The sequence below is a fragment of the Octopus bimaculoides genome, chromosome 20 (genome assembly GCF_046866305.1).
Source record: "Octopus bimaculoides isolate indiv1 chromosome 20, ASM4686630v1, whole genome shotgun sequence".
NCBI classification, from domain to species: Eukaryota; Metazoa; Mollusca; class Cephalopoda; order Octopoda; family Octopodidae; genus Octopus; species Octopus bimaculoides.
Window position 1 is genome coordinate 36,397,375 of NC_142947.1, and position 27,862 is coordinate 36,425,236.

The 27,862-nt window shown below is 39.1% G+C and overlaps 1 protein-coding gene across 1 annotated transcript; it reads left to right on the plus strand.

The window, feature by feature from the left end:
• The first annotated feature begins 1,011 nt into the window (after positions 1 to 1,011).
• On the plus strand, positions 1,012 to 27,777 carry LOC106877391 (uncharacterized). Its single transcript, XM_014926286.3, has 13 exons — positions 1,012 to 1,286; positions 7,235 to 7,327; positions 9,586 to 9,803; positions 10,647 to 10,700; positions 11,067 to 11,186; positions 13,780 to 14,299; positions 15,658 to 15,974; positions 17,919 to 18,053; positions 20,648 to 20,773; positions 22,066 to 22,265; positions 23,575 to 23,735; positions 25,019 to 25,219; positions 26,457 to 27,777. Exons 1-13 carry the CDS (start codon positions 1,256 to 1,258, stop codon positions 27,527 to 27,529), a joined length of 3,249 nt encoding a protein of 1,082 aa, XP_014781772.1. The 5' UTR covers positions 1,012 to 1,255; the 3' UTR covers positions 27,530 to 27,777.
• Positions 27,778 to 27,862: the final 85 nt, after the last annotated feature.

The following is a 27,862-nucleotide window of genomic DNA, read 5'->3' on the forward strand; positions in this document are numbered from 1 at the left end:
ATAGAAAAAATTTTGCTTCAGATGTATATATTGGTAAGTATTGCAAGAAACAGCTAAGTTTCTTTCTCTAACATTTTATATAGTTCAGCCTACACAAGTTAATGTGTGAAAAAAAAGATAGGAATTTTGGAAGACGTTTCTATAAAACTAATTTTTAAACATCAAATGATGATGGGGATCCACTAGAATAGAATAGTAATCAAAAGGGGTCCATAAATTTTTTTAAATAGTTGAGAACCTCTGCTCTAAATATAGAGCTTTGTCATTGCTAAAATGCTTTCTTTAAAATAGCATGTTAGAGTATGTGTATATATGAGAAAGTGTAGAGTCATACACACACACACAAAGACTACAATGACAATGCTATGGGGAATGGAAAATCCAACACTTCAAACAATCCTTCTTCCAGGAAAAGTTGTTGACAAGAGAGACATCAAAGAAAGCTAGCAGGGTTTTATGTCCAGTTTGTTGGAGAAAGTGGCTACAGCTGTTGAGGTATGCAAGATGTGCGCTTCATACCACCACCTCTTCTCTCTCTCTCTCTCTCTCTCTCTCCTCTCTCTCTCTCTCTCTCTCTCTTTCTCTCTCTCCATACACATTTATGTTTGTATCTGTGTATGCATTTATGCAAACATATATGGGTAAATGAACTCACTAATAGCAATGTATGAGATTGACAAATTAGTAAGAAGCCATAATTTTAAAAGTACTTGCTGAAAGTTATTTTCAGTAATTTGTATATGTGTATGTATGTATGCCTATATGTGTGTGTGGATAGATAGATTTAAATAAAAAAACAGCATATAGTTTCTTCCTCATTTAAAAAATTCTTTCTTTCATGACAGTACAAAAGAATATGAAGTGACATGTACTTTTAAATTTTACATGTTTATGTATACATATATCCTTTATTTATTTTTTATTAATGAATATCAATCATTTATAAATTAAGAAAATATCCTATGACTGGGATTTAGTGAGACAAATTACTTTTCCACTCAATAAATGAGCAGAAAACAATTAAGATTTGTACGTGGCAAGTTTATTTTCGAAGCATGTGTTGAATATAAATCTGGCTAGAATGCCCTAAAGAGATTTTTGGTGGTGTTATTCTAATTTTTATTAAATTATATCAATACAGTGCATGTTAAACATTCTGACGTTCCACCATGAAGGAGTTGTCTTCCGTGTGACCCACATCGAGGAAAGTAGCAACTAACAGACGTTAGTGTGAACAGCCACCACCACCTTGGTAATGGCGCAGTCTTTGTTTGAAGCACTCACAGGTAACTCGTTCAAAATTATATTTACTACCTAAGAGAATCGTGTAAGGAATTTTATTTTAGCTTTTCGCTCTTTTTATTTTGTTTTAACCTCGGTTATTAACTACAAAATCGTTTTTTATTAACCTCTTCACGTAGGAGGGTGTAGCCATGTTGAATTTTCTAACCGTTCCACACAGACTATTTTACTTAATATTTGGCGACTATAAAGAGCCGTGCAAGCTCAAATTATTTAAATAAATCTAACTTAAATCTTCTATTAAATTCTTTTCTTCGAAATTATTTGACTCCAATCTTGCATTTAGCGTTGAAATTTGTTAATTGATGTGTGGTGTATCTGGGCGTCATCATGGCTGTTGGAACGGCACAAAACAAAGTAGTCGGAAGCAGCAAGAGCGGCTACACTAAATTGCTTTTACTACATGAAAGCAATTCCGCTTTTTCTCTCGTCTGTCGTCCTTTCGTACACTATTCCAAGTTTTCCTTTACATATTTCTCATCTGGAAAATCGGTATAGTAACCGAAAATGCTTCCGAGAAGTCTTCTTTAAACATCCCGACACTATTTGTTATTATTTAAGGTTTAATTCGTGTCGTGTTTGCATTGGAAAACCAATCAACGTTACATGACAATGGTTTGAATTTCTGACCTTACAGACACTTAGTACTACATGTAGTCAGATCTACTAATGCACGCACATATTCGTACTTGAAACTGCAATTATAATATATTGACGCTTCATTCCACGCTTTCAACGTTCCCGTAGCAGAAGTGATATTAACCATTGTTATGAAATGTTATAAAGGCTGTTATAATTAATATTAACGGAAACAACGATACTTTCGGTTAATATTAACCCTGCTTACTCGATATGTCGATGGCAACGGGCTTGTCCACATTACAACCTCTGTGTTTTGGTACATGAATAAAACACGACGCATATTTATGCGTATAATGTTCAGATTTAATTCCTTCTCCAAGTGAATTTCCAAATATACAATTCTTCACACGTTTTAACTACTTTTATTTGATGGGAAAAGAAATGGAATTTTTACTAATAAATTCTTCATTTGCTACCAGATATATCTTTTTACCTTGTTTTGTTTTATTCTCTTTAAATGAATGAGTAAATAAATAAAATGCATATCTGTGTGTCCGTGTTGTGCACAATTCAAATAGAAAATCGATTAGCAAAGTAAAAGTACCGACTATTATATCACTTTTGTCCTACATAAATGTCCTTTCTCCATTCCGAAGTCTCAGCAAAACTGATGCGTTGAACCATAGACTAGCAACAAATCAGCTCCCTACAAATAATTAAATCTATCAGTTGCACCCTACCATCTGGAATAAAGGACTCAATGCACAGTCTTGTCTTTTTTTTTTCCTTAATATGATGAGATGGTAATGGTTAAAACGCCTTGGATCATAGATCAGCTGGCTCAAGGCTGTTAAGCTTAAACTATAACGAGTTTCTCTCAATTAAAAGCAGAACTTCTCTTTCCAACTTCAAGTGATACTTAAAAGGTGATGATGTTTTGTGAGTGATAAAAAGCTTGATTTCAGCTCTTTCATCCTTGTCCACCATACTAACTCACTCAATAATACTTCTGAAAGAAACTAGCAGAATGATTTTTCATTGTCAACTTAGTTGAAAATCAGATCCATCCTATATATAGCCAACCTACAGAAACTTGAGGGTACAGTGTAAATGGACGATTTCACATAAAAAATCCATCCTCTGGTATGACTCTTATATTAACCCAGTCTTCCCCAAATCATAACCTTTTGTATGAGCCATTTTAGATATTCAGGTGATGAACATCAATCTGTAGAAGCACAAAATAAACCTTTTGGTAAACTGGTGTGCTTGCAACTGGACTAGGAGTTTTCCATTTTGAGTAGTTGATGCTGTCTGCCATTTATTGCTAAACTGATTTTGTTTCAGAATTTAGTTACATTTAAGCATCTGGGTGGACAAAAACTGGAGTAAGGAAAATGCCAAAGATAGTGAATCTCTCTCAAGGACTAATGGGAAGTTGTCATTTGAAAAGAAAGTCAGTACTTAGGCTGCTCTCTTGTATGCTGATGTCTGACTGTGATGCTTTGACAGAGGATAAACAACTCTTGTGAATATCTTTTTACATTTTATGGAAGCTTGTCAATCTTAGCCACAAATAGGGGGTTACTCCTTTTGCTTTTAAACTAGTCATATCTGGCCAAAATGTCACGCTTGTTTTATGTTCCAACTTATCAGATCCAGCTTTTCACACTTACCCTACAATGTCATTCTAAAAATAAATAGTCACACCATTGGAGTATCAAAGTTACAAGATAATGCATGATTAATTCAAAACAATGTGAGTAAATAGGCATTACATTTGATAGAGTGATCTAAATGTCAAAAATATAAATCTCATGTTGCTAAGACTTGGGCAGCTATAGACGGTTTTAGAACAATATGGAAGTCAGCCCTGCCAGATAATTTGAAGAGATAGTTCTTCAGAGCAGTTGTTTAATCTGTGCTCTGACTTGGACACTCACCAAGAGATTCAGATGCATGCTGGATGGTGCCTACAGCAGAATGTTACGTGCAGTGCTCAATATCTCTTGGAGGGAGCACCCAACAAAACAACAAGTATATGGGATGATACATATCCTTTCATCAACCATCCAAGAGCAGAGATTGATGTTTGCTGGAGAAGTAAAGAAGAGCTTCTGAGTAATGTATTACTGTGGACAGCAAATCATGCAAGCTGGAAGACGTATATACAACAGCTTGCAGAAGATTTTGGATGCCAAGTTGAAGACCTAAAAACACTAATGTACGATTGGGAGGGATGGAGGGAGGTAGTCAGGCTGGCCCGGGCAATCAGCCTGACTGGATGAAAAAAACAAGTCAAAGGGTTAAAAGTAAAGTATATTTGCCACTTAAATGCGGCTAACCCCTAAGGGTGAATGCTACTGTAGATTGTAGCCCCAGGAGAACATCTCCTCCAGCTGGCTATTGACACACTTTCTGTGCCCTGTCAGTATTTGCAAAGGGAAGTCATCTTTCCCATTGTTGATCTGACGTGATACACACGGACCCGAGTTTCTGGGTCAGCGTACGAAACCCGGGTCCGTGCATATCACGTCAGATCGACGATAGGAAGGATGACTTCCCTTTGCAAATACCGACAGGGCACAGAAAGTGTGTCAATAACCAGATGGAGGAGATGTTCTCCTGGGGCTACAAGCTACAGTAGCATTCACCCTTAGTGGGTTAGCCGCATTTAAGTGGTAAATATACTTCACGTTGTCGTGCTGCTACTGTTTATACCTCGTTCAGAGATTTATTATTGGTTAAAAGTAAGCTTTCCTTAAAACGGCAAGCATCAGTGATTACATGTTGTTTACCCTCTAATCAACTCCAATTAAGTACACCAACCATCAAAAGCACTCAGCTACTTACTATCTTTTTATTTTTTAGTGTTTGTATGTATCTAATATATCCTTTCCCTCTGTCTGCCTGTCTTGTCTGTTGGTCTGTCTGTCTGTCTGTCTGTCTATCTATCTATTTATCTATCTATCTATCTTTCCAGCTATCATTCTGTCTTCCTGTCTGTCTGTATATAATATATATGCATGTGTATATGTGTGTGTGTGTACATGTTATACACACATGGAACAATCACATGATTTCTGAAGAGTAATCAATGCACGTTATCATTCATCAACTGTTGTGTTTTACATTCAAACAACAGCTGATGAAAGGTGGCATGTGTATTGATTACCAATTGGAAATCAGGTAACTTCATACCTGTGACTTGCCAAGAAACTTTGAGTACTGTATGTAAGTGTCCCATGTGTGTATAAATATATTCCTTTGTTTCAGTGATTTGAGATCTACTTCCTTTGTTGCTACACAGGTGGTTAATTGTGTGTGTGTATGTATGTATATATATATATATATAGATCTAGATATAGATAGATAGATAGATAGTTAGATAAGCAGATAGATAGATAAGTAGATATGTTTCTTTATTGGCCACAGAGGGGACAAAATACAAAGTAGCGCTTTTCTCTTTGGGAAGAGAGAAAAAAAAGAGTGGGGGTAGAAATTCGATCAAAAGGGATCATGGAAAGAAGGAAAAAGAAAGCCGATCAATAGGGATCGTGTATCACAGAAATGTCATAATGCAAAAGGGAAAACAGATTAGGTTTATCCATGGAAAGAAAAGCCTACGGAAAAGACCACAGTAACCTCGGGCAATAAGTAGATAGATAGATAGATAGATAGATAGATAGATAGATAGATAAGCAGATAGATAGATAGATAGATAGATAGATAGATAGATAGATAGATAAGCAGATATATAGATATGCTTGGATAGATAAATAGATAAGTAGATAGATAGATATATAAGTAGAGATGACAAAGGAACAAACGATTATTGTATGAACTTCATTGGCTTACAGCTGTTTCTGCAATAAGATGCATAGTTGAGTGCCTGAGTAACACCTTATAGCTTCAGTGAAGCCTTGAATATGATGTGCAATTTATTTGGAAAAAGAACTGCATTTATGCATTGTATCTGGGGAGAGTCATTCTCTTTTAGTGCCTTATTAATTTAACACACCCACCGGTTTGATTTCCACTCATTTACTTATTTATTTTTACTAAAATTTTCGTTGCATCTTGCAACCTTTACAATAGTCATTGACTATTTTGTTTGTTTGTTTATGCGTCAGTGTGCATGTGCATATACATATGTATGTATGTATCGTATGCATTCGTGTGTGTGTGTATGCATATGTTGTTGTTGTTGGCACTCCGTCGCTTACAACGTCGAGGGTTCCAGTTGATCTGATCAACGGAACAGCCTGCTCGTGAAATTAACGTGCAAGTGGCTGAGCACTCCACAGACACATGTACCCTTAACGTAGTTCTCGGGGATATTCAGCGTGACACAGTGTGACAAGGCTGACCCTTTGAATTACAGGCACAACAGAAACAGGAAGTAAGAGTGAGAGAAAGTTGTGGTGGAAGAGTACAGTAGGGTTCGCCACCATCCCTGCCGGAGCCTCGTGGAGCTATTAGGTGTTTTCGCTCAATAAACACTCACAAAGCCCGGTCTGGGAATCGAAACCGCGATCCTATGACCGTGAGTCCACTACCCTAACCACTGGGCCATTGCGCCTCCCGTATGCATATATATATATTAAAAAAAAACAGCATTACCAATGAGAAAGTAAATGAAGCTATAAGGTGTTGCTCAGGTACTCAAATATGAATTCACTCCATCTCATAGCAGAAACAGCTGTAAGCTAATGAAGTTCATGAGATAATCATTTAGTCCTTTGTCATCGCTTTTGTAAGGCTCAGTGTCCTGAGATCAGCATCATTTTTTATTTATATATATATATATATATATATATGTGTGTGTGTGTGTGTGTGTGTGTGTATATATATATATATATCTGTGTGTTTGTGTTCCACCACCACTTGACAACCAGTGTTGATTCATTTATGTCCCCATAACTCCATAACTTAGCGGTTCGGTAAAGAAAAGAGTCTGATAGAATAAGTACCAAACTTTAAAACAAAAAATAGCTACTTGTGTCAATTTGTTTGACTAAAGCCTCCAAGTGGGTGCCCCAGCATGGCCGCAGTCCAATGATTAAAACAATTAAAAAATAAAAGACATGATCTTTCTGCCTCTAATAATCCTTTCTACTATAGGCGCAAGGCCTGAAATTTGAGGGAGGGGGATACTTAATCACGCTGACCCCCAGTACTCAACTGGTCCTTATTTTATGAACCCCGAAAAGATGAAAGGCAAAGTTGATCTTGGTAGAATTTGAACTCAGAACATAAAGACAGACAAAATGCTTTATACCTCTACTAATGTTGGTGTTACTGGTTTCTTTATTACAACTCTTACGCTATTTTAATGTCTATTTTCCAGCCGGGTCCAGTGCTACAGAGAATCAAACAGCCCTGGCAGTCCAATCTTTACTGGAATCTCAGAATGTCACAGAACAACCTCAAACACAACAAGGTGGGTTTACTGTTGCCCCAGTTCCTTTGTATGTTCACTATATTTGCCCACTGTTCCATGTCTAAATTTTCTTATTGTTTTGTTTGCGCAGGCACCAGCGCAACCATGTAGTCAAAATGTTTACTTTCCAGCCACATGGTTTCAGGGTCAGTACCACTGCATGGTACCTTGGGACATGTGAGTTCTACTGTAGTCCCAGGTTTGACCAAAACCTTGTGACTTTGTAAGCAGATATGGTAGATAGAAACTGAAAGAAGCCCATTGCGTGTGCTTGTATGGAGAATAAATAATACCAAAAAATTTCCATTTTCCTGTTTCGTTTTACATATATATATGTATGGTGGACTCTCCCATCAAAGACAACACATGACCATTCAACATTTACCAAATGATTTGTTTATAGTGATCAAATGCTTGTACCTAACATAATCTCACCCAAATTAGTCTTGTCTGAACAGATGCACTGTGTACCACATGTCAGGTATCGAAAGTGATTGCAGAGCAATGTGAAATGAAGTGTTTTGCTGAAGAACACAACACACCACTCGGTCTAGGAATTGAAATCACCACTCGGTCTAGGAATTGAAATCACCACTCGGTCTAGGAATTGAGTACAACACCCTAACCACCAGGCCATGTGTCTTATATATACATATTAAAAATAAAACATATGATGGTATTCGCCTGGATAATATATCCCTCCAAACTCACTTTTCATCATCATCATCATCATCGTTTAATGTCCGCTTTCGATGCTGGCATGAGTTGGACGGTTTGACTGAGGACTGGCTTGCCGGAAGGCTGCATCAGGCTCCAGTCTGATCTGGCAAGGTTTCTACAGCTGGATGCCCTTCCTAATGCCAACCATTCTGAGAGTGTAGTGGGTGCTTTTTATGTGCCACCAGCACGGGAGCTCAAATGGTGCTCTTTACATGCCACCAGCATGGGTGGTGTTTGCATTGATGAAAGTGTCACAATCACCTGGTATACAACATCCTTGATACAATGAAAAAGGGACAGATGATAGCTTTGCTTGTTACTATGGAAACAGACACCAATGTGAGATTCACGGTCATGCATATAATGGTGGGTTTTGATTGACTATAATTACCCAACATTTGCAAACTTTAAAAAGTCTTTACTTTTTATTTATTAATTTATGGTAAAAATGAATTTCATTTATGCTGTGCTTGAGAAAACTCGTCAAACCAAGTGAAATCATAATAGTGGCCATTGCCAGTGTCATGTAAATGGCACCTGTGAAATCGTAATTGTGGATGTTGCCGGTTGCATGATCTTTGAATGTTGGGCCTCATGGAGGTGATGACAAGTAACTGAGACCTTTGGTGATATGTTGTATTTGAGAAGACTTATCAAACCTAGTGAAACCGAAGTTATGGCTGATGCCAGTGACATGTAAAAAGCACCTCTGCCGGTGGCATGTAAAAATTACCCTTTGAACGTTGGGCCTCACAGAGGCGATGGTAAGTGACCAAGACCTTTTGACAATATGCCATGCTTGAGAAGACTTGTCAAGCCAAGAGAAACTATAGTTGTGGCCGATGCTGATGCATGTAAAAAATACCCTTCGAATGTTGGGCCTCATGGAAGCAATGATAAGTGACTGAGACCTTTGACGATATGCAGTGCTTGAGAAGACCCATCAAGCCAAGAGAAACCATAGTCATGGCTGATGCTGGTGTCATATAACTGGCACCTGTGCTGGTGGTACTTAAAAAAAGACCCATTGTACTCTTGGTGTTAGGAAGGGCATCCAGCTGTAGAAACCATCCCAAATCAGACTGGGACCGGTGCAGCTCTCTGTCTTACTAGTTCCAGTCAAACTGTCTAACCCATGCCAGCATGGAAAGCAGATATTAAATGATGATGATGATGATAACTAAATCAGTTCAACCAAATTTTAAAACAATTGGAATACAATTGAAGAAATATGAAACCTGTGACAGCAACTGTAAAGATCCAATAATTTAAAATTCAATAGATTTCTTTCTTTTGATGCTAAATAATTACGATATTTTAATGTGTATAAGAAACGCCCTAATTTTTGGGGCTTAAAATTTGGAAAAAAGGTTTTTTAAGAGATTATAATACTATCCATGTATAAGAAACTCCCATATTTTTCAAACCTAATTTTTGACAAAAAGGGTTCCTTATACACGTTAAAATACGGTAAACAATCTTTTTTTTTTTTTTTCTCGGAGCTGATAATTCTACCTTTGTTGTTCTTTTCCCAACAGAAGAAGATGATATATTTCAATGTGGACGATGCAAAAAACAGTTCACGTCTCTCACGGCATTTGTCACTCACAAACAAGTACGATGTGCCCTGCCTGTTGTGGCACAGAACTCTCTCCGAGCGCCGAACACAAACGTCACTGGAACAGTTGTTTCTCAAGCTACCCCACCCAACCAGAATGTTTCTTATACAAACGCAAATCAGCAAATTCAACGGCAGGTGAGATCGCATCTTCTTCCTTTCTTTCTTTCTTTCTTTTCTTTCTTTCTTTCTTTTTTTTATTTCTTTCATTTTTTCTTTCTTTCTTTTTTTCTTTCTTCCTTCTTCTTTTCACTGAATTGCAGTCATGCTGGGACTTTGTTTAGCCAAACAAAATTTGAAACTATTATTATTATTATTATTCAGTAGTTTTATTTTTATAACGTGCTTTCACTTCACTACCGAGCGCAGCTCTGTGCGCCTTGGGTATGTGCTGTGGTTTGCTGTGGTGCTCTTATGTTTACTGTATTGAAAGTGTTTTGCGTAGGATGTGTGCAGTACCCAGTAGTGCAATTTTCTGTATGTTATATATATTTGTAAGTCCTGCTATTTTTGTTATGTATTTATTATTATTATTATTATTATTATTGTTATTATAAGGAGCGAGCTGGCAGAATTGTTAGCATACTGGGTGAAATGCTTAGTGGCATTTTGTCTATCTCTACGTTCCGAGTTCAAATTGCACTCGGATCGACTTTGCCTTTCATCCTTTTGAGGTAGATAAAATAAATACCGGTTGAGCACTGGGGTCAATTTAATTGACTTACCCCTCCCCTGAAATTGCTGGCCTTGTGCTAAAATTTGAAACCGTTATCATTATTATCATTCATTTTGTTCATCATTTACAAGTGTGTGTGATTTCATCATTATTTTATTTATCTTATTCAAGTTTAGAAAAAAAAAAATATACATGCAAGATATATATTAAATGAGTTTTAATCTTGATGCATGGTTTTTGGCACAGCCTGTATTTCTTTTTATTATACATCATCAGTTGTTTTCTTTCTTTCTTTCTTTGTGCAGCAACAGAAAACCTTTACTGGCCAACAAACTACAGAACCCCAATATGAAATCCAGGTGAGTCTTTCTTGTTTATTTACCCCTCCATAAATAAAATTAGTTTACCTATTGTCTTTTACTTGTTTCAGTCATTGGAGTGTTGCCATGCTGGAGTACCATCTTAAAGGATTTTTCTATTTTTAGTTGAATAAATCGACGATCGACCATAGTACTTATCATTTTATAAATCTGGTACTTATTCTATTGGTCTTATTTGTGCCAAACTGCTAAATTACAGGGATGTAAACAAACCAAACCCGGTTGTCAAATATTGGCAGGAGGACAAACATTTACACACACTCACTCACACACACACACACATACACGCACACTTGTGAGAAAAGTGGTGAAGTTCTAAAAAGTCCTTTTTCCTTTTATTTTCAGCCCATTCTGACATACAGTGCAGTACCACAATCTCCACTTAACCAACTGGCCCAGAACATTCTCACAGAAGAACTCATGTCCCTGAACATGGACCAAAATCTGCAACATGTCCAAACAATGGTAAGCAATTCTTTCTTTTATTTTCTTTTTTTCTTTCAACCCTTTAGTATTCAAATTACTCCATCAAATATAATGCTTATTTATTCCCATTGTTTTTAATTAATCATACATTAACTTGTAGCTTCAAGATTTCAATGATATGTTTGTATATTTCTAGAATGACATTGTAGTGTAGAGGTGAGAGGTTGGATTTCATCAGTTTGAACATAAAACAGGTAGAATATTTTGGCTGGATATGGCCAGTTTAAATGCTAAAGAGTTAATCCTGATACATCTTCACCACCACCTGTATACCCTGACACATCTTCATCAATATCTTCCCTTTCTTTTCAACCTGCCTGGGTAACCATGTATCTTCCTCCCCTACAGAAAGACACTTGTTCTTATCCCTCTACTGTACTTTAACCTTTCCTCACCTGACATAAAGCCACCTTGTGCAGTGCTACTCCTACCTTCCGAGTTGAGGGAGCTTGTTTTGCAGGTAGCTTGTTAATCTCACTAGTGTTGGTACCATGTAAAAAGCACCCAGTACACTCTGTAAAGTAGTTGGCATTAGGAAGGACAGACATCCAGTTGTAGAAACCACGACAGAGCACTTTGGAGCTTGACATGGTCCTCTAGCTTCCCAGCTTCTATTGAACCACCCAATCCATGCCAGCATAGAAAACAGATGTAAAATGGTGATAATGGTGAACCACTGTAGTTGTTACCGCTGGTGGTACATAAAAAGCACTATTTGAGCATGATTGTTGCCAGTGCCGCCTGACTGGTTTCCATGCTGGTGGCACGTAAAAAGCACCATTCAAACATGGTTGATGCCAGTACCACCTGACTGGCCTTCATGCCTGTGGCACGTAAAAAGCATCCACTACACTCATAGTGGTTGGTGTTAGGAAGGGCATCCAGCAGTAGAAACCCTGTCAGATCAGACTGGAGCATGGTGCAGCCTCCTGGCTTGCCAGTCCTCAGTCAAACCATCCAACCCATGCCAGCATGGAAAACAGATGTTAAACGGCGATGATGATGATGATTTTATATGTTTCTATATCAAGCTGTTACCTCACAAAACATGAGTAATACTTATTACTGCTTTTGATTAAATTCTACTGTTTATTGTGGCTGTTATTATTGATTAGTGTCAAGTCAACTTTGACTGAGTGACTTTAGGATTAAAAGTATTCCAACTGTGACCGTCTTTTTTTTTACTTTACAGTGTCTCTCAGACTACATTGTTTGATGTGTCCCTCCTTTTTTGTGGTGGTGATCTCTCAATCTGACAGAAATGCTCTGTTTTTTTTTTTTGCTTACCGACCACATGGTTCCGGGTTCATTTCCACTGCATGGCACCTTGGGCAAGTGTCTTCTACTATAGCCTCGGGCCGACCAAAGCCTTGTGAGTGGATTTGGTAGACGGAAACTGAAAGAAGCCCGTTGTATATATGTATATATATGTATGTATGTGTGTGTATATGTTTGTGTGTCTGTGTTTGTCCGCCCAGCATCGCTTGACAACCGATGTTGGTGTGTTTACGTCCCCGTAACTTAGCGGTTCGGCAAAAGAGACCGATAGAATAAGTACTAGGCTTCCAAAGAATAAGTCCTGGGGTTGATTTGCTCGACTAAAAGGCGGTGCTCCAGCATGGCCGCAGTGAAATGACTGAAATAAGTAAAAGAGTATGTTAGTCGTCATCATCATCATCATAGATTCGTTTTCCATGCTGGCATGGGTTGAGCAGTTTTACAGGAACCAACCAGCTACAGGTTGCTGTCAAGCTCCAACATCAACTTTTTAACAGCTGAATGCCCTTCTTAATGGCAACCACCGTACAAAGTGTGCTGACTTCTTTGTGCGTGTGCTACTGGTAACTTTGTGTGTGTGTGTCTCCAGGTAACTTACAGGACAGGAAAAGAACAAGAAAAGGAAAAAAAGCCCACCTCAGTTAAGTGGTGTGGAGGAGTATTTGAAAGGGGGAAGGTGGCTTTGTGCCAGGTGTTGAGAGGTTAAAGTGTGATAGAGGGACAAACTCAGGTGCCTTATTATAGAAGAGATACCTCATTGTATAAACCCGCGAAATTGTAGTCTTGGCCATTGCCAGTGTCATGTAAATAGTACCTATAAAATCATAGTTGTGGCCGTTGCCAGTCACTTAAATGGCATGCTAAAAACACCTATTACACTCTTGGAGTGCTTGGCATTAGAAACTATGCTGTAGAAACTATGCCAAATCAGCCTGGAGCCTGGTGCAGCTTTCCTGCTTACCAGTTCCAGTCAAACTACCTCACCCATGGAAAGCGGATATTAAATGATGATGATGATGATGATCAATCCAAAACGATGTGGATAAATAAGTCCTACATTTGACAAAGTAATCTGAATGCTGAAGGGTTTCAGCTGGTTTCTGGAATATAAATTACCCAGGAATTTTGATGGAAAGTTTTGATTGAGATCATTTGCACCAGAAAAAGTTGGTAGCATACAAGCAAGGGGTTGTCTCAAATGGGTTGGTATGGAAAGGGTTAAAGTTCATTTCATTTCCACGATGATGATGATGATGATGATGATGATGGCCTTTTCGTTTTATCTCTTACTCAGCAAACAGCAGCAGTTCAACCTGGTTCTTTCCTCTCTCCGGTGATGTCGACAGTTCCTAATGCTGTGGCTCGAAACTCCGCAACGCCAAACATTACCACCATATTCAGCAACGTCACCTCCTCCGCTGCCGTCACCAACAACAACAACAATACCACTGTCTACACCAGCGACCCTGTTGTCAGCCAGCAGTTGCAGGCCATAACGCAACAAGTGCAACCAATTCAACAACAACAGCAACAACAACAGCAACAACAACAGCAGCAACAACAGCAGCAACAGCAGCAGCAACTGTCACAACAACAGCAACAACAAAACATGAACACTACTACCTTGACCACTCAAACCACTGATAAAATATTCTATCAACAAGCCCAACTGCAGCAGCAGCAGCAGCAGCAACAACAGCAACAGCAGCAGCAGCAGCAACTGCAGCAAGTGCAACAACAACAGAATGGCAATGCGGTGACTATTACAGCGACAAGTATTGGTGTCCTTAACAAAGCTCAGGTCCATCGGTCAGGTAAAAATCTAAATTCACTTTAACCACCACCACCACCACAACCACCTTTCATATTCATTATTATAATCAGTATTAAAGTAATGAGCTGGCAGAATCGTTAACATGCCAGGTAAAATGCTTAGCAGTAATTTGTCCGTTTTCATGATCTGAGTTCAAATTTCACTGGGGTTGATAAAATAAGTACCAGTTGAATACTGTGGTTGATATAATTGACTAATCCCTTCCCCCCGAATTTCAGGCCTTGTGCCTATAGTAGAAAGGATTATTTTTATTGTTATTAAAGTGGAAAGCTGGTAGAATCATTAACATGCAGAGCAAAATGCTTAGCAGTATTTTGTCTGTCTTTACATTCTGAGTTCAAATTCTGCCGACGTTGACTTCGCCTTTCATCCTTTTGGGGTTGATTAAATAAATACCAGTTATGTACTGGGATCAATGTAATCGACTTACCCCCTCCACCACAAATTTCAGGCCTTGTGCCTATTGCAGAATGGATTATTATCATTATTTAAGTGGTGAGCTGGCAGAATCGTTAGCATGCCTGGCAAAATGCTTAGTGGTATTTCATCTGTTGTCTTGTTCTGAATTCAAATTTCGCCATGGTTGATAAAATAAGTACCAGTTGAATACTTGGGGCTGATGTACTCGGCTAATCCCCTTCCCTGAAATTTCAGGCCTTGTGCCTATAGTAGAAAGGATTATTATTATTCTTATCATCATCATCATGTGGGAGTTTCTGTAGGGTTGCTTGACCTGTTAGGAATAACAGCTTAATCATTTTGTTACCATATTTCTGACTAAAGCCTCGTGAGTGGATTTGGTAGACAGAAACTGAAAGAAGCCCGTTGCATATATATATATATGTTTGTCCCCACACCATTGCTGGACAATAGATTTTGGTGTGCTTGCATCCCTGTAACTTAGCGGTTCAGCAAAACAGACCAATAGAATAAGTACTAGGCTTACAAAGAATAAGTCCTGGGGTTGATTTGTTCAACTAAAGGTGGTGCTCCAGCATGGTCTCAGTCAAATGACTGAAACGAATAAAAGAATATTCTTTTATTCTTTTACTTGTTTCAGTCATTTGACTGCGGCCATGCTGGGGCATTGCCTTAAACAGTTTTTTAGTTAAAGAAATCAACCCCCAAGACTTATTCTTTGTAAGCCTAGTACTTATTCTATCAGTCCTTTTACCAGACCGCAAAGTTACGGGGGACGTAAACACACCAATATCAGTTGTCCAACCCATGCCAGCATGGAAGACATGTTAAATGACGATTGTGAGGGTTGGTAGAGTTAATCTTTGACAGGCTGTTGTCAGGATTGTGAACGAAGCCTCCTCTTTTGCTTTCTTTCAGGTCGGAAGGTGTTACAGTCAAACAACATCATCACCATCTTGCCGTCGGTTCAACAAGATGTTGACCTTCAGCAGCCACTGAAACTCCGCAGTGTGAAGGAGACGATCATGTCTGCTGCGGAGAGCAGTGATAATCGTACGGGAAACTGGAGTAAGAAAAAACTTCAATGTGAGCTCTGTAATAAGTATTTTGCCAAAAACTTTGATCTCCAGCAGCATATCCGTTCTCATACGGGTGAGAAACCATTCCAGTGTATCGTCTGTGGTCGAGCATTTGCCCAGAAGTCGAATGTCAAGAAGCATATGTCTACTCATAAGGTTTGCCAAATAAGACATTTTCATTTGTTCCTAACATTTTTATGTATATTATTATTATTATCATCATCATCATCATCATCATTAAAGCGGCATGCTGGCAGAATTGTTAGCATACCAGGCAAAATGCTTAGTGGTAGTTTGCCCATCGCTACATTCTGTGTTCAAATTCTGCCAAGTTTGACTTTACTTTTTATCCTTTCAAGGTCAATAAATTAAGTACCAGTGAAACACTGAGGTCGATGTAATTGACTAGTCCCCTCCCCACAAATCTCAGAACTTGTGCCTTTAGTAGAACGGATCATCATCACCATCATTATGCAGATGCAGAGGGGCTGGCATGGGACTGCCAGCGATGGAGAGCACTGGTAGACTTTGAGCAAATGTCTTCTACTATAGCCTCGGGCTGACCAAAGCCTTGTGAATGGATTTGGTAGATGGAAACTGGAAAAAAACCATCGTGTATATATATATATATATATATATATATATATATATATGTGCGTGTGTGTGTGTGTGTGTGTGTCTTTGTGTCTGTGTTTGTCCCCCTATCATCACTTGACAATTGATGTTGGTGTGTTTACGTCCCCCATAACTTTGGGGTCTGGTAAAAGAAACCAATAGAATAAGTACTAGGCTTACAAAGAATAAGTCTTGGGTTGATTTCTTCAGCTAAAAAACTGTTTAAGGCAATGCCCCAGCATGGCCGCAGTCAAATGACTGAAACAAGTAAAAGAATAAAAGAATATTCTTTTATTTGTTTCAGTCATTTGACTGCGGCCATGCTGGAGCACCGCCTTTAGTAAAGCAAATCGACCCCAGGACTTATTCTATCAGTCTCTTTTGCCAAACCGCTAAGTTACGGGGATGTAAACACACCAGCATCGGTTGTCAAGCGATATTGGGGGGGCAAACACAGACACACAAACATACACGCACACACACACACACACACACACACACACACACACACACACACACATATATGTATGTACATATATACAACGGGCTTCTTTCAGTTTCCATCTACCAAATCCACTCACATGGCTTTGGTCGGCCCGAGGCTACAGTAGAAGACACTTTCCCACAGTGCCACGCAGTAGGACTGAACCCGAAACCATGTGGTTGGTAAGAAAGCTACTTACCATACAGCCATGCCTGTGCCTATATATATATATATATATATATCATCATCATCATCATCATCATCATCGTTTAACGTCCGCTTTCCATGCTAGCATGGGTTGGACGATTTGACTGAGGACTGGTGAAACCGGATGGCAACACCAGGCTCCAATCTAATTTGGCAGAGTTTCTACAGCTGGATGCCCTTCCTAACGCCAACCACTCAGAGAGTGTAGTGGGTGCTATTACGTGTCACATACAATGGGCTTCTTTCAGTTTCTGTCTACCAAATCCACTCACAAGGCTTTAGTCAGCCCGTGGCTACAGTAGAAGACACTTGCCCTCGGTGTCAAGCAGTGGGACTAAACCCAGAACCATGTGGTTGGGAAGCAAGCTTTTTACCACACAGCCACACTTGTATGTATCTCCCATCATATTTACTCCTGAGGTTTGATCAACCTGGGACACTTGCCCTTGCTACCATATAGTGGGATTAAACATGAGACCACATGGTTGTGAAGCAAGTTTCTTAACCATACTATACTATTACTTCTATGTAAACTTGTGATCTTATACATATTTTAAAAAAACCCATAATCATCATTTCCCTCCACTCTGTTAGGAGGCACAAGCATAAGACACTTGCCTAAGATGCCATGCAGTGGGACTGACCCTGAAACCATATGGCTGGGGAGTAAGCTTCCTAACCACACAGCTATGCCTGCACCTGTCATTTTATAATCATCATCATTATCATCGACATCATTAATTTATGTCTGTCTCTTCTTTTTTCACAATTTCAATATGTCTTTTGTCATCCAGGTCTGGCCGAGTGGCATGGGTTCCACATTGCCTCAGCAACCGTCTCCACAGCCGTCATCTGCTGATGAGGCAGAAGCTGATATCACCGAAGAGCCTACTATACCCATGCCTCAACCTGATTCAACTTGTGAGGAGGTAAATTTCAGTCATCTTCTACAATTTTATTTGGTTTCTCCTTCATTTCAAGAGGGCCACATCTCTTTCATCCTCCCAACCACTTTTCTCCCTTTTTTTTCACTTTTACTCTTTTACTTGTTTCAGTCATTTGACTGCTGCCATGCTGGAGCACCACCTTTAGTCGAGCAAATCGACCCCAGGACTTATTCTTTGTAAGCCTAGTAATTATTCTATCAGTCTCTTTTGCCGAACCGCTAAGTTACAGGGGACGTAAACACACCAGCATCGGTTGTCAAGCGATGTTGGGGGGACAAACACAGACACAAACATATACACACACATTCATACATACATACATACATATATATATATATATATATATATATATATATATATATATATATATATATATTTATACATATAGAAACGACGGGCTTCTTTCAGTTTCCGTCTACCAAATCCACTCACAAGGCTTTGGTCGGCCCGAGGCTATAGTAGAAGACACTTGCCTAAGGTGCCACGTAGTGGGAATGAACCCGGGACCATGTGGTTGGTAAGCAAGCTACTTACCACACAGCCACTCCTGCGCCTATGCACTTGTATACCAAGTACACTTTTTTTTTTAATCATTTCATTATATGTAAACCCCCATACCTTATGTCTGTCTTTGTATTTGTCCCCCTCATCCTTCGCCCTTGTGGCAAATAAATGAACTCATTATTATTATTATTATTATTATTATCATTATTTAAGGCGGTAAGCTGGCGAAATTGTTAGCATGCTGGACAAAATACATTTTGTCCTTTCTTTACCTTCTGATGCCTTTGCGTTCAAATGCCACCAGGGTCAACTTTGCCTTTCACCCTTCTAAGGTCAATAAAATAAATACCAGTTGAACACTGGGGTCAGTGTTATCGAGTTACCCCCTCCCCCAAAATTGCTGGCCTATAGTAGAAAGGATTTTTATAATTATTGATTTGACTCAGATTTATTCTTATTCCTGACAGAATTTATGCAGGTAACAGGTTGCCTTACTACCTGTTGCCTTAGGTATCCACAATCTTTCAATAGTCTTTCAAGTGCTTAAGGCCCTCCTCCTGATAATCTTTCCTGTCCCTAAGAGGCAAACTTTCTATTATTATTGTTATTATTATTTTTCTTCTTCCTCCTCCTCCTCCTCCTTCTCTTTCTTCTTCTTCATGTCGCATACTATGTATACTTCCCTTTTAATGTATATCATGTATACTTTTCCTTCTTTTTTTATCATTTTATTATATGTAAACCCCGACACTTTATGTCTGTCTTTGTATTGTCCTCCTCATCCTTCATCCTGGTAGCAAATAAAAGAAATCATTATTATTATTATTATTATTATTATTATTATTGAGTGAGAGAGCAGTGCATGCCATCAAAGTGACACTGGGGTAAAATATACGAAGCCCAATATACCCATCATGACTACCTGTCTGATAAGGGTACACCAGGCACATGCATCACAACCATATGTGCGCGACATGGTGATCTCATATCAAGATGAACAGCGCATGACCTTGCAGGTGGGGCCCAGTTAGAATTTTCTTCAGGTCAAGTAGCTTAACCAGCTCAAAAGGTCCCTGAATAAGGTTTGTTTGAGGATGTCGAACGAAACACCCATGTTTCCAACGGTGAATTATTCAAACCCCAAAGAATTCCTCTCAACAAATGGCTATGATGCTCCCCCATTACATCTGCTCATGATCAGAGATGCACATATCGTCAGCCACCAAGGGACATGTTCAACTGGTTAAGGTCAGACAACTGACAAGCAAATCTGTGGTATTGAGCAGAATATTTGCTGTAGCCCAACTTTTTATACCAAGACAAAACCATATACATGAGAACACTTCCAATTAATTAAGATCAGAAACCATGAGACCCACTGCCTAGTACTGCATCCAGGCATAAACCATGAGAGCCACTACTACTACTACTACTACTATTATTATTAATTAAGCTAGTAGACATTTCGTCCATCTTCCTGTTGTTCTTCAGACAATAGGAAAAACCAAAGCTTAATATCATTAACAACTTTCTTTCTTTCTTTCTTTCTTTCACTACCTTCTCTCATTCTCTTGTTTTTCTCCTTCATCTTTCAGATTATAGAGGAAGAACAGAAACAAAATGTTATAAACAACTGTCTTTCTTTTCGTTTTTGAAAACACGTGGCTTAGTGGTTAGGGTAGTCGGCTCACAGTTGTAAGGTCGTGAGTTCAATTCTCGGTGGTGCACTGTGTCCTTGAGCAAGGCACTTTATTTCACATTGCTCCAGTCCACTCGGCTGGCAAAGATGAGAAGTACCTGTATTTCAAAGGGCCAGCCATGTCACATTCTGAGTTACACTGAATCTTCCTTGAGAACTATATTAAGGTTATGCGTGTCTGTGGAATGCTCAGCACATTAATTTCATGAGTAGGCTGTTCCGTTGATCAGATCAACTGGAAAACCAATCATCAAAACCAAGTGCTAGGTTTATTTTCTGTCTGTGTGTCTGTCTGTCTTTTCCAATCACTCTCTCACTCTCACTCTCTCTCTCTCTTTCTCTTTTCACCTTTCAACTGCTCTCTTTCCTTCAGATGACAGAGGAAGAACAAAAACTAAATGTCGTTGTTGACAACTCCTACCTGTGCCAGTATTGCCCTGAGAAGTTCAAGTCTTACTTCCAACTGAAATCTCATATGGTCCAACACAAGAGTCAGCAGGTAATATACAAACATGACTGAAAATTAAGGGGTTATGGGGGTGGGGGTGGGAGGAGGAATAAGCAGGAGTTTGCTGCACGACAGCGCAAAAGGAAAGTGGATGCTGGCATATTTGATGTATCTTTTACGCTTTACTTGTTTCAGCCATTGAACTGTGGCCATGCTGGAGCATTGCATTGCAGGGTTTTAATGGAACAAATTGACTCTCTTTTACTCTTTTACTTGTTTCAGTCGTTTTACTGTGGCCATGCTGGAGCACCGCCTTTTAGCGCAAATCGACCCCAGGACTTATTCTTTGTAAGCCTAGTACTTATTCTATCGGTCTCTTTTGCCGAACCGCTAAGTTACGGGGACGTAAACACACCAGCATTGGTTGTCAAGCGATGTTGGGGGGACAAACATATACACACACATACAAATATATATATATATACATATATATACGACTGGCTTCTTTCAGTTTCCGTCTACCAAATCCACTCACAAGGCTTTGGTCGGCCCGAGGCTATAGTAGAAGACACTTGCCCAAGGTGCCACGCAGTGGGACTGAACCCGGAACCATGTGGTTGGTAAGCAAGCTACTTACCACACAGCCACTCTTACGCCTATGCCGAAAAATTTTAATGCATGTTGGTACAAACTCGTACATTGAATATCATCATTATTCAATGATTTCGAAGCCTGATGGGTCAGAGTTTAAGGCAGATTTTCTGAAGCCAGATGCTCTTCATGTTGCCAAACCTTCCCTTTCCCAAAATGGCCAGAACTTTTTTCACAGGATATTGGAAATGAATGACATTCATTTACAACAACCACAAGATGTGAAGACAAAGAGACACAAACATACATCACCCCCACCACCACCACACACACACGTGTGTGTGTGTATATAAGAATAAGATGGACTTCTTTCAGTTTCCAGCTAGCAAATCCACTCCCAAAGCTTTAGTTGGTACAGGGCTGTACTAGAAGACACTTGTCCAAAATGCTATGCAATGGAATTGAACCTGAAATCATGTGGTTGGGAAGCAAGCTTCTTAACCACTCAGCTACACTTGCACCAACATATTTAATATATTTATGATATTCATTTGCATTTAAAAAGCATTTTGTGAAGATGAAACAAAATGAGAAAAGGAATTATCTTTCCTTGTTTTCTAACACTATATCTGGTATTAAATGTTTGTTGTGGATTTCAAACCAATAGTTTATGCCATTTACTAGACTTATGAAGTTGTGTTTCCTACTAATAAGCTTGTCTTGTAATCTTGTTTTCTACTCTTTGTTTTTAGGTATACAAGTGTGTTGTGAAGTCGTGTGGACTAACATTTAAGGAACTTGAACTCTTCCTTACTCACACGAAAAGTCACGAGGAAGACATGAGTTATCGGTGTCATGTCTGTTCAAAGCATTTTGCTACTCTTTATGATCTTGGAGTGCACCAATTCTCCCATAGTGTTTGTGAGGATACTATTAATCGAAACGGTCCAAGGTAAGTCTCTTGCAATTTGATATAACAGAAAAAATGTGTACGTATCGGAGAAAAACTTAAAATAATGAACTTTTCTACTATAAGCACAAGGCCTGAAATTTTGAAGGAGGATGCTAGTTGATTACATTAATCCCCCCCAAGTACCCAACTGGTACTTATCTTATTGGCTCCAAAAGATGAAAGGCAAAGGCGACCTTGGTGGAGTTTGAACTCAAAACATAAAACTGGAAGAAATGCTGCAAAGCATTTTGTCTGGCGTGCTAATGATTCTGCCAGCTCACTGCCTTAAAAAGATTTAGAATAATAATTCTTTTCACTATAGACACAAGGCCTGAAATTTTGGGGAAGGGGCTAGTCAATTGCTTAAGGCTTACTACCTTAAAAAATCTAGGAAAATAATGAGAAAATAAAAGAAACATATCTCACCTCTCAGGTGATATTTACTTCATTAGAATTTAGAAACTTTGAAGAATGTGAAGTATTATTTTTTGATGGTGGAACTCAAAGTAGTTAATTGTCAAGCCATGCTAGGGAGACAAACAAAGACACACACACACACACACACACACACACACATATGATAAGCTCCTTTCAGTTTCCATCTACCAAATTTTCTCACATAGCTTTGGTCAGCCCAAGACTATAGTAGAAGACACTTGCCCAAGGTGCTACGCAGTGGGACTGAACCCAAGATCATGTAGTTGAGAAGCAAGCTTCCTGCCACACAGCCACACCTGCGCCTATATGTATATTAGTGTACATTATTTACATTTGATGAATATTTGTCCTCATCTTGTTTGTTGTTAACACAACGTTTCAGCTGATATACCCTCCAGCCTTCATCAGGTGTCTTGGGGAAATTTCAAACCTGGGTTCTCATTCCTAAGGTATTTTTCGATGTTATTATTATTATTATTATTATTATTAAGGTCACTGCCTGGAATCGAACTATTATGAAATATAATGTACTAATGAGTGAATAATCACCAAGCCCACGGGCATCTGGCATAGTGGTTAAGAGCGCTGGCTACTAACCCCAAGATTCTAAGTTCGATTCTAGGCAGTGACCTGAATAATAATAATAATAATGATAATAATGATAACAACATCGAAAAATACATTAGGAATGAGAACCCAGGTTCGAAATTTCCCCAAGACACCTGATGAAGGCTGGAGGGTATACCGGCTGAAATGTTATGTTAACAACAAACAAGATGAGGACAAATATCCATCAATTGTAAATAATGTACATAATTCCTCATCTCTTAAATACAGAACTGTATATTAATGTACATTTTTTTTTCTGCAGGCATTTCCAGTGTACCAAATGTCTAAACAAGTATTCCACACCAGAAGCTCTGGAACACCATTTAACCACATCATCTCATGAATTTCCCTGTCCACATTGTAAAAAAATATTTCCCTGTGAACGATACCTTCGCCGTCACCTGCCAACACATGGAAGTATAGGTAAAATTTGTATTTATGAATTACAATTTCTCTTTTTTGCACTTTTTACACTGACAATAACAATGACGAACAGAATCATCAAAGAGAAACAGCTAGAAGTAGCAGCTAAACCTTCTTCAAATCACACTCTGCCATCTTCTAAGAACACATTAGATAATGTGGTCCTGGATTCACTGTTTTTTTTTTATTTATGCGCCCCTTTTAAAGCCTAGCGAGGCTCATGGGCCCGGTTTCCCGGTTTCTATGGCGTATGTGTTCCTCCCAGCTGGACGGGACACCAGTCCATCGCAGCGTTACTCAAGAAACAGGGAGAAAGAGTGAGAGAAAGTTGGGGCGAAAGAGTACAACAGGGGTCGCCACCACCCCCTGCCGGAGCCTCGTGGAGCTTTGGGTATTTTCGCTCAATAAACACACACAACACCCGGTCTGGGAATCAAAACCATGATCCTCCGACCGCGAGTCCGCTGCCATAACCACTGAGCCATTGCGCCTCCACCCTGGATTCACTGTATTGAGAAATAAAAAATGTACAAGATGGGATGGTCATGCCTGGAATGCTTTTGATCATAGATTTGGTTGATCAGCGCTGACCTGAGTTTAAATAGCAACAAGTAAGCCAAGGTGTAAATTTCTAATTTTATTATCTGTTTATATTTCTTGAGAAGTTATCATCATCACTCATCATTATCCTCATCATCATCATCATTCTCATCACCATCACTCTTCATCATCATCACTCATCATCATCATCACTCACCATCACTCATCATCATCATCATCATCATCATCACTCATCATCATCATCACTCATCATCATATTGATTTCAAATTTTGGCACAAGGCTAGCAATTTCAGGGAACAGGGTAAGTTGATTACGTCAACCCCAGTGCTCAACCGGTATTTTTTAATTTTTTATTACTCCAAAAGGATAGAAGGCAAAGTCAACCTCAGTGGAATTTGAACTCAGAACATGAGGACAAACAAAATGCCACTAAGCATTTTGTCTGGTGTGCTAATGAATCTGCCATCTTTGCCACCTTGGCTTTATCATATTGATTTCATTTTCATCATCATCGACTTCTGAGGACATAAACAGACCAACACCAGTTGTCAAGCGAAGGGAGATAGACAAAGTCTCTCCCCCCCTCTCTCTCTCACACACACACACACACAACATGGCAACATTCTAATAAACATTCTAATAACTGAAACAAGTAAAAGAATAAAAGATATCTATTTATTTCTGTTATTGTTGAAACCCCTTTTCTCACAAATATTTTCAGGTCAGTTTCCCTGTAACATTTGTCAGAAGAGATTCAAGACAGAACATTATCTGAAGATGCATGTCCTCATTCACAGTGGAGAGAAACCATTCCAGTGTGAGTCTTGTGCAGCAGCATTTAACAGGAAGGACAAACTGAAAAGACACATGCTTATTCATGAATCGGTCAAGAAACATAAATGTCCATTCAAAAGCTTTACAGGTGAGAAGATTTTTCATTTTGTTGTGTCTAGGAAGGTAGGTCATTATGCCAATATTATTAACACAACACTGGTTCAATTCCACTTCTTTATCATTAGTTAATTGGTTAAATATCTAACTAATTGATTGTTTGTTTTACTTGGTTAAACAGTAAGTCATTTGTTTTTTTTTCTGTCAAAGCTCCTTCTTTGCTATTTGCAACTTTTCCAATGAAGGTAAAAAGTCGTTGAAAAAGGGTTGCAAATAGCAACAAAAGAGCTTTGACAGAGAAACAAAAACAAAACAAATGACTTACTGTTTAACCAAGTTAAACAAACGTAGGAGTGGCTGTGTGGTAAGTAGCATGCTTACGAACCACATGGTTCCGGGTTCAGTCCCACTGCGAGGCACCTTGGGCAAGTGCTTCTACTATAGCCTCGGGCCGACCAAAGCCTTGTGAGTGGATTTGGTAGACGAAACTGAAAGAAGCCCATCGTATATATATATGTATGTATATATATATATGTATATATATATATATATATATATATATATATATAGAATAAGTACTAGGCTTACAAAGAATAAGTCCTGCGGTTGATTTGCTCAACTAAAGGCGGTGCTCCAGCATGGCCACAGTCAAATGACTGAAACAAGTAAAAGAGTAAACAATCAATTAGTTAGTTGGATATTTAACCAATTGACTGATGATAAAAGGAGTGGAATTGAACCAGTGCATGTGGCAATAATATTAGCATAATGACTTTCCCTTGACACAACATTTTCTTTCGACCCATGAATTCACATAAAGAATTTTGCAAACCAGAGACAAAAACACCCAAGTTTCCTCTCCTAAAATGATCACACCCTTCAGTCTATATTTGATCACTCCCTTCAATCAAAATCTGATCACTCCCTTCAATCAAAATCTGATCACTCCCTTCAGTCTGTGTTTGATCACTCCCTTCAGTTTATATTTAATCACTTCCTTCAGTCTATATTCGAACACTCTATTCAGTCTATATGTGATTACTCCCTTCAGTCTATATTTAATCAGTCCCTGAAGGGAGTGATCAAATATAGACCGAAGGGATCACTGAGACTAGTATAAGTTTGTCACTCCCTTCAATCAATATTTGATCACTCCCTTCAGTCAATATTTGATCACTCCCTTCAGCCTGTGTTTGATCAGTCCTTTCAATATAAATTTGATCACTGACTTCAAGACGTGTCTCACATCAACATATTTTCTTTTGCAGGTTGCACAAAAGAGTTTAACAGACCAGATAAGCTGAAAGCCCACATCATTACTCACAGTGGAGTGAAACCATTTAAATGCAAGGAATGTGGAAAAGGGTTCAGTCGTCGTCCTCACTTGGTGGAACACGAAAGGGGACACAAAGCAGATTACAGATTCCAGTGCCAGAAATGTGGTCGTGGGTTTTTCAGGCCCAAACTTTTCCACGACCACAAATGCCATCCGGTGAAGTTGGGAGCAGATCCACAAATATTCCGGCCACGTAACCGACGGAAACTGGGTCGACCTCGCAAACGCATGATCACTGTAACTTCCGAGTCGTTGAACAAGGAAAACAGTGGGAAAGGAGTGGCTCCGAAGAGACGTGGACGTCCTCGGAGCAACGCAACATCAGGGGTGACCACTCGGCCAACTGAAAACAGCATAGTACAGCAGGTTGCATTCAATCACACTACAAATAATAACAACAACAACAACAATAACAACAACAACACACTGCCGAATTCAGAACCCGTTGTGTTAGACACGTCGTCTGCCATGAATGGGATTTCTGACAAGGCTGGTGCATTGGACATACAAACTAATCCTACAGTTACAGCCACTGCTCTTTCTGGAGCTCAAGTATTAGCTCAGGCAGCTACTGTTCATCAACCATCTTCTGACAACTCTCTCCAGCAGCTCATTCCAACAGCTACCTCAATAGACAGTTCAGGTAACATAAATGTCAACGTAAATGGTAACGAACTGTCAGCCAAAGCTACAGATGCAGTGATTGACCATTACGTAGTGCACTTCACAGAATCCACAGACTCGCACGGCACCACCATCCATGCTCAACTTATCCCAGCGTACCCATCAGCAGCTTCTGTGATGCCGGCTAACACATCGGCATTGCAGCCCATCACCATTATTGAAGCACAGCCGGTAACTGTGGCATTACCTGCAGTGGCCGACACTCCTGCCATACAAGCTGCAACTCTGCCAACAGATGCTCAACAAACATTCACCCATTCTGCTACCTTAGCAGAGTTTGGTACCGAAAGTCTGCTTAAAGACACAGATGCTGTCATGTGATACTTGGCAACCTATTGGAAACCAAAGCCTCAGGATTTTATTTTCTGCTATGTCCCCTGTATCTCTCTCACTCTGTTTTGTTCTTGTTATCTACTCAGATCAAAAGAAAAACGTTTCATATCATACTGCCATGTTTTCTTAATAACAAATGAATAGTTAAGAAACTTTCTACACCATGTTAATGTATCTATGCTTTTTATGTGAAATACATTCAGAGTACACTTGAGATATATATATATATATAAGGGCATCCAGCTGTTGAAACTCTGTCAAATCAGATTGGAGCCTGGTGTAGCCATCTGGTTTCACCAGTCCTCAGTCAAATCGTCCAAC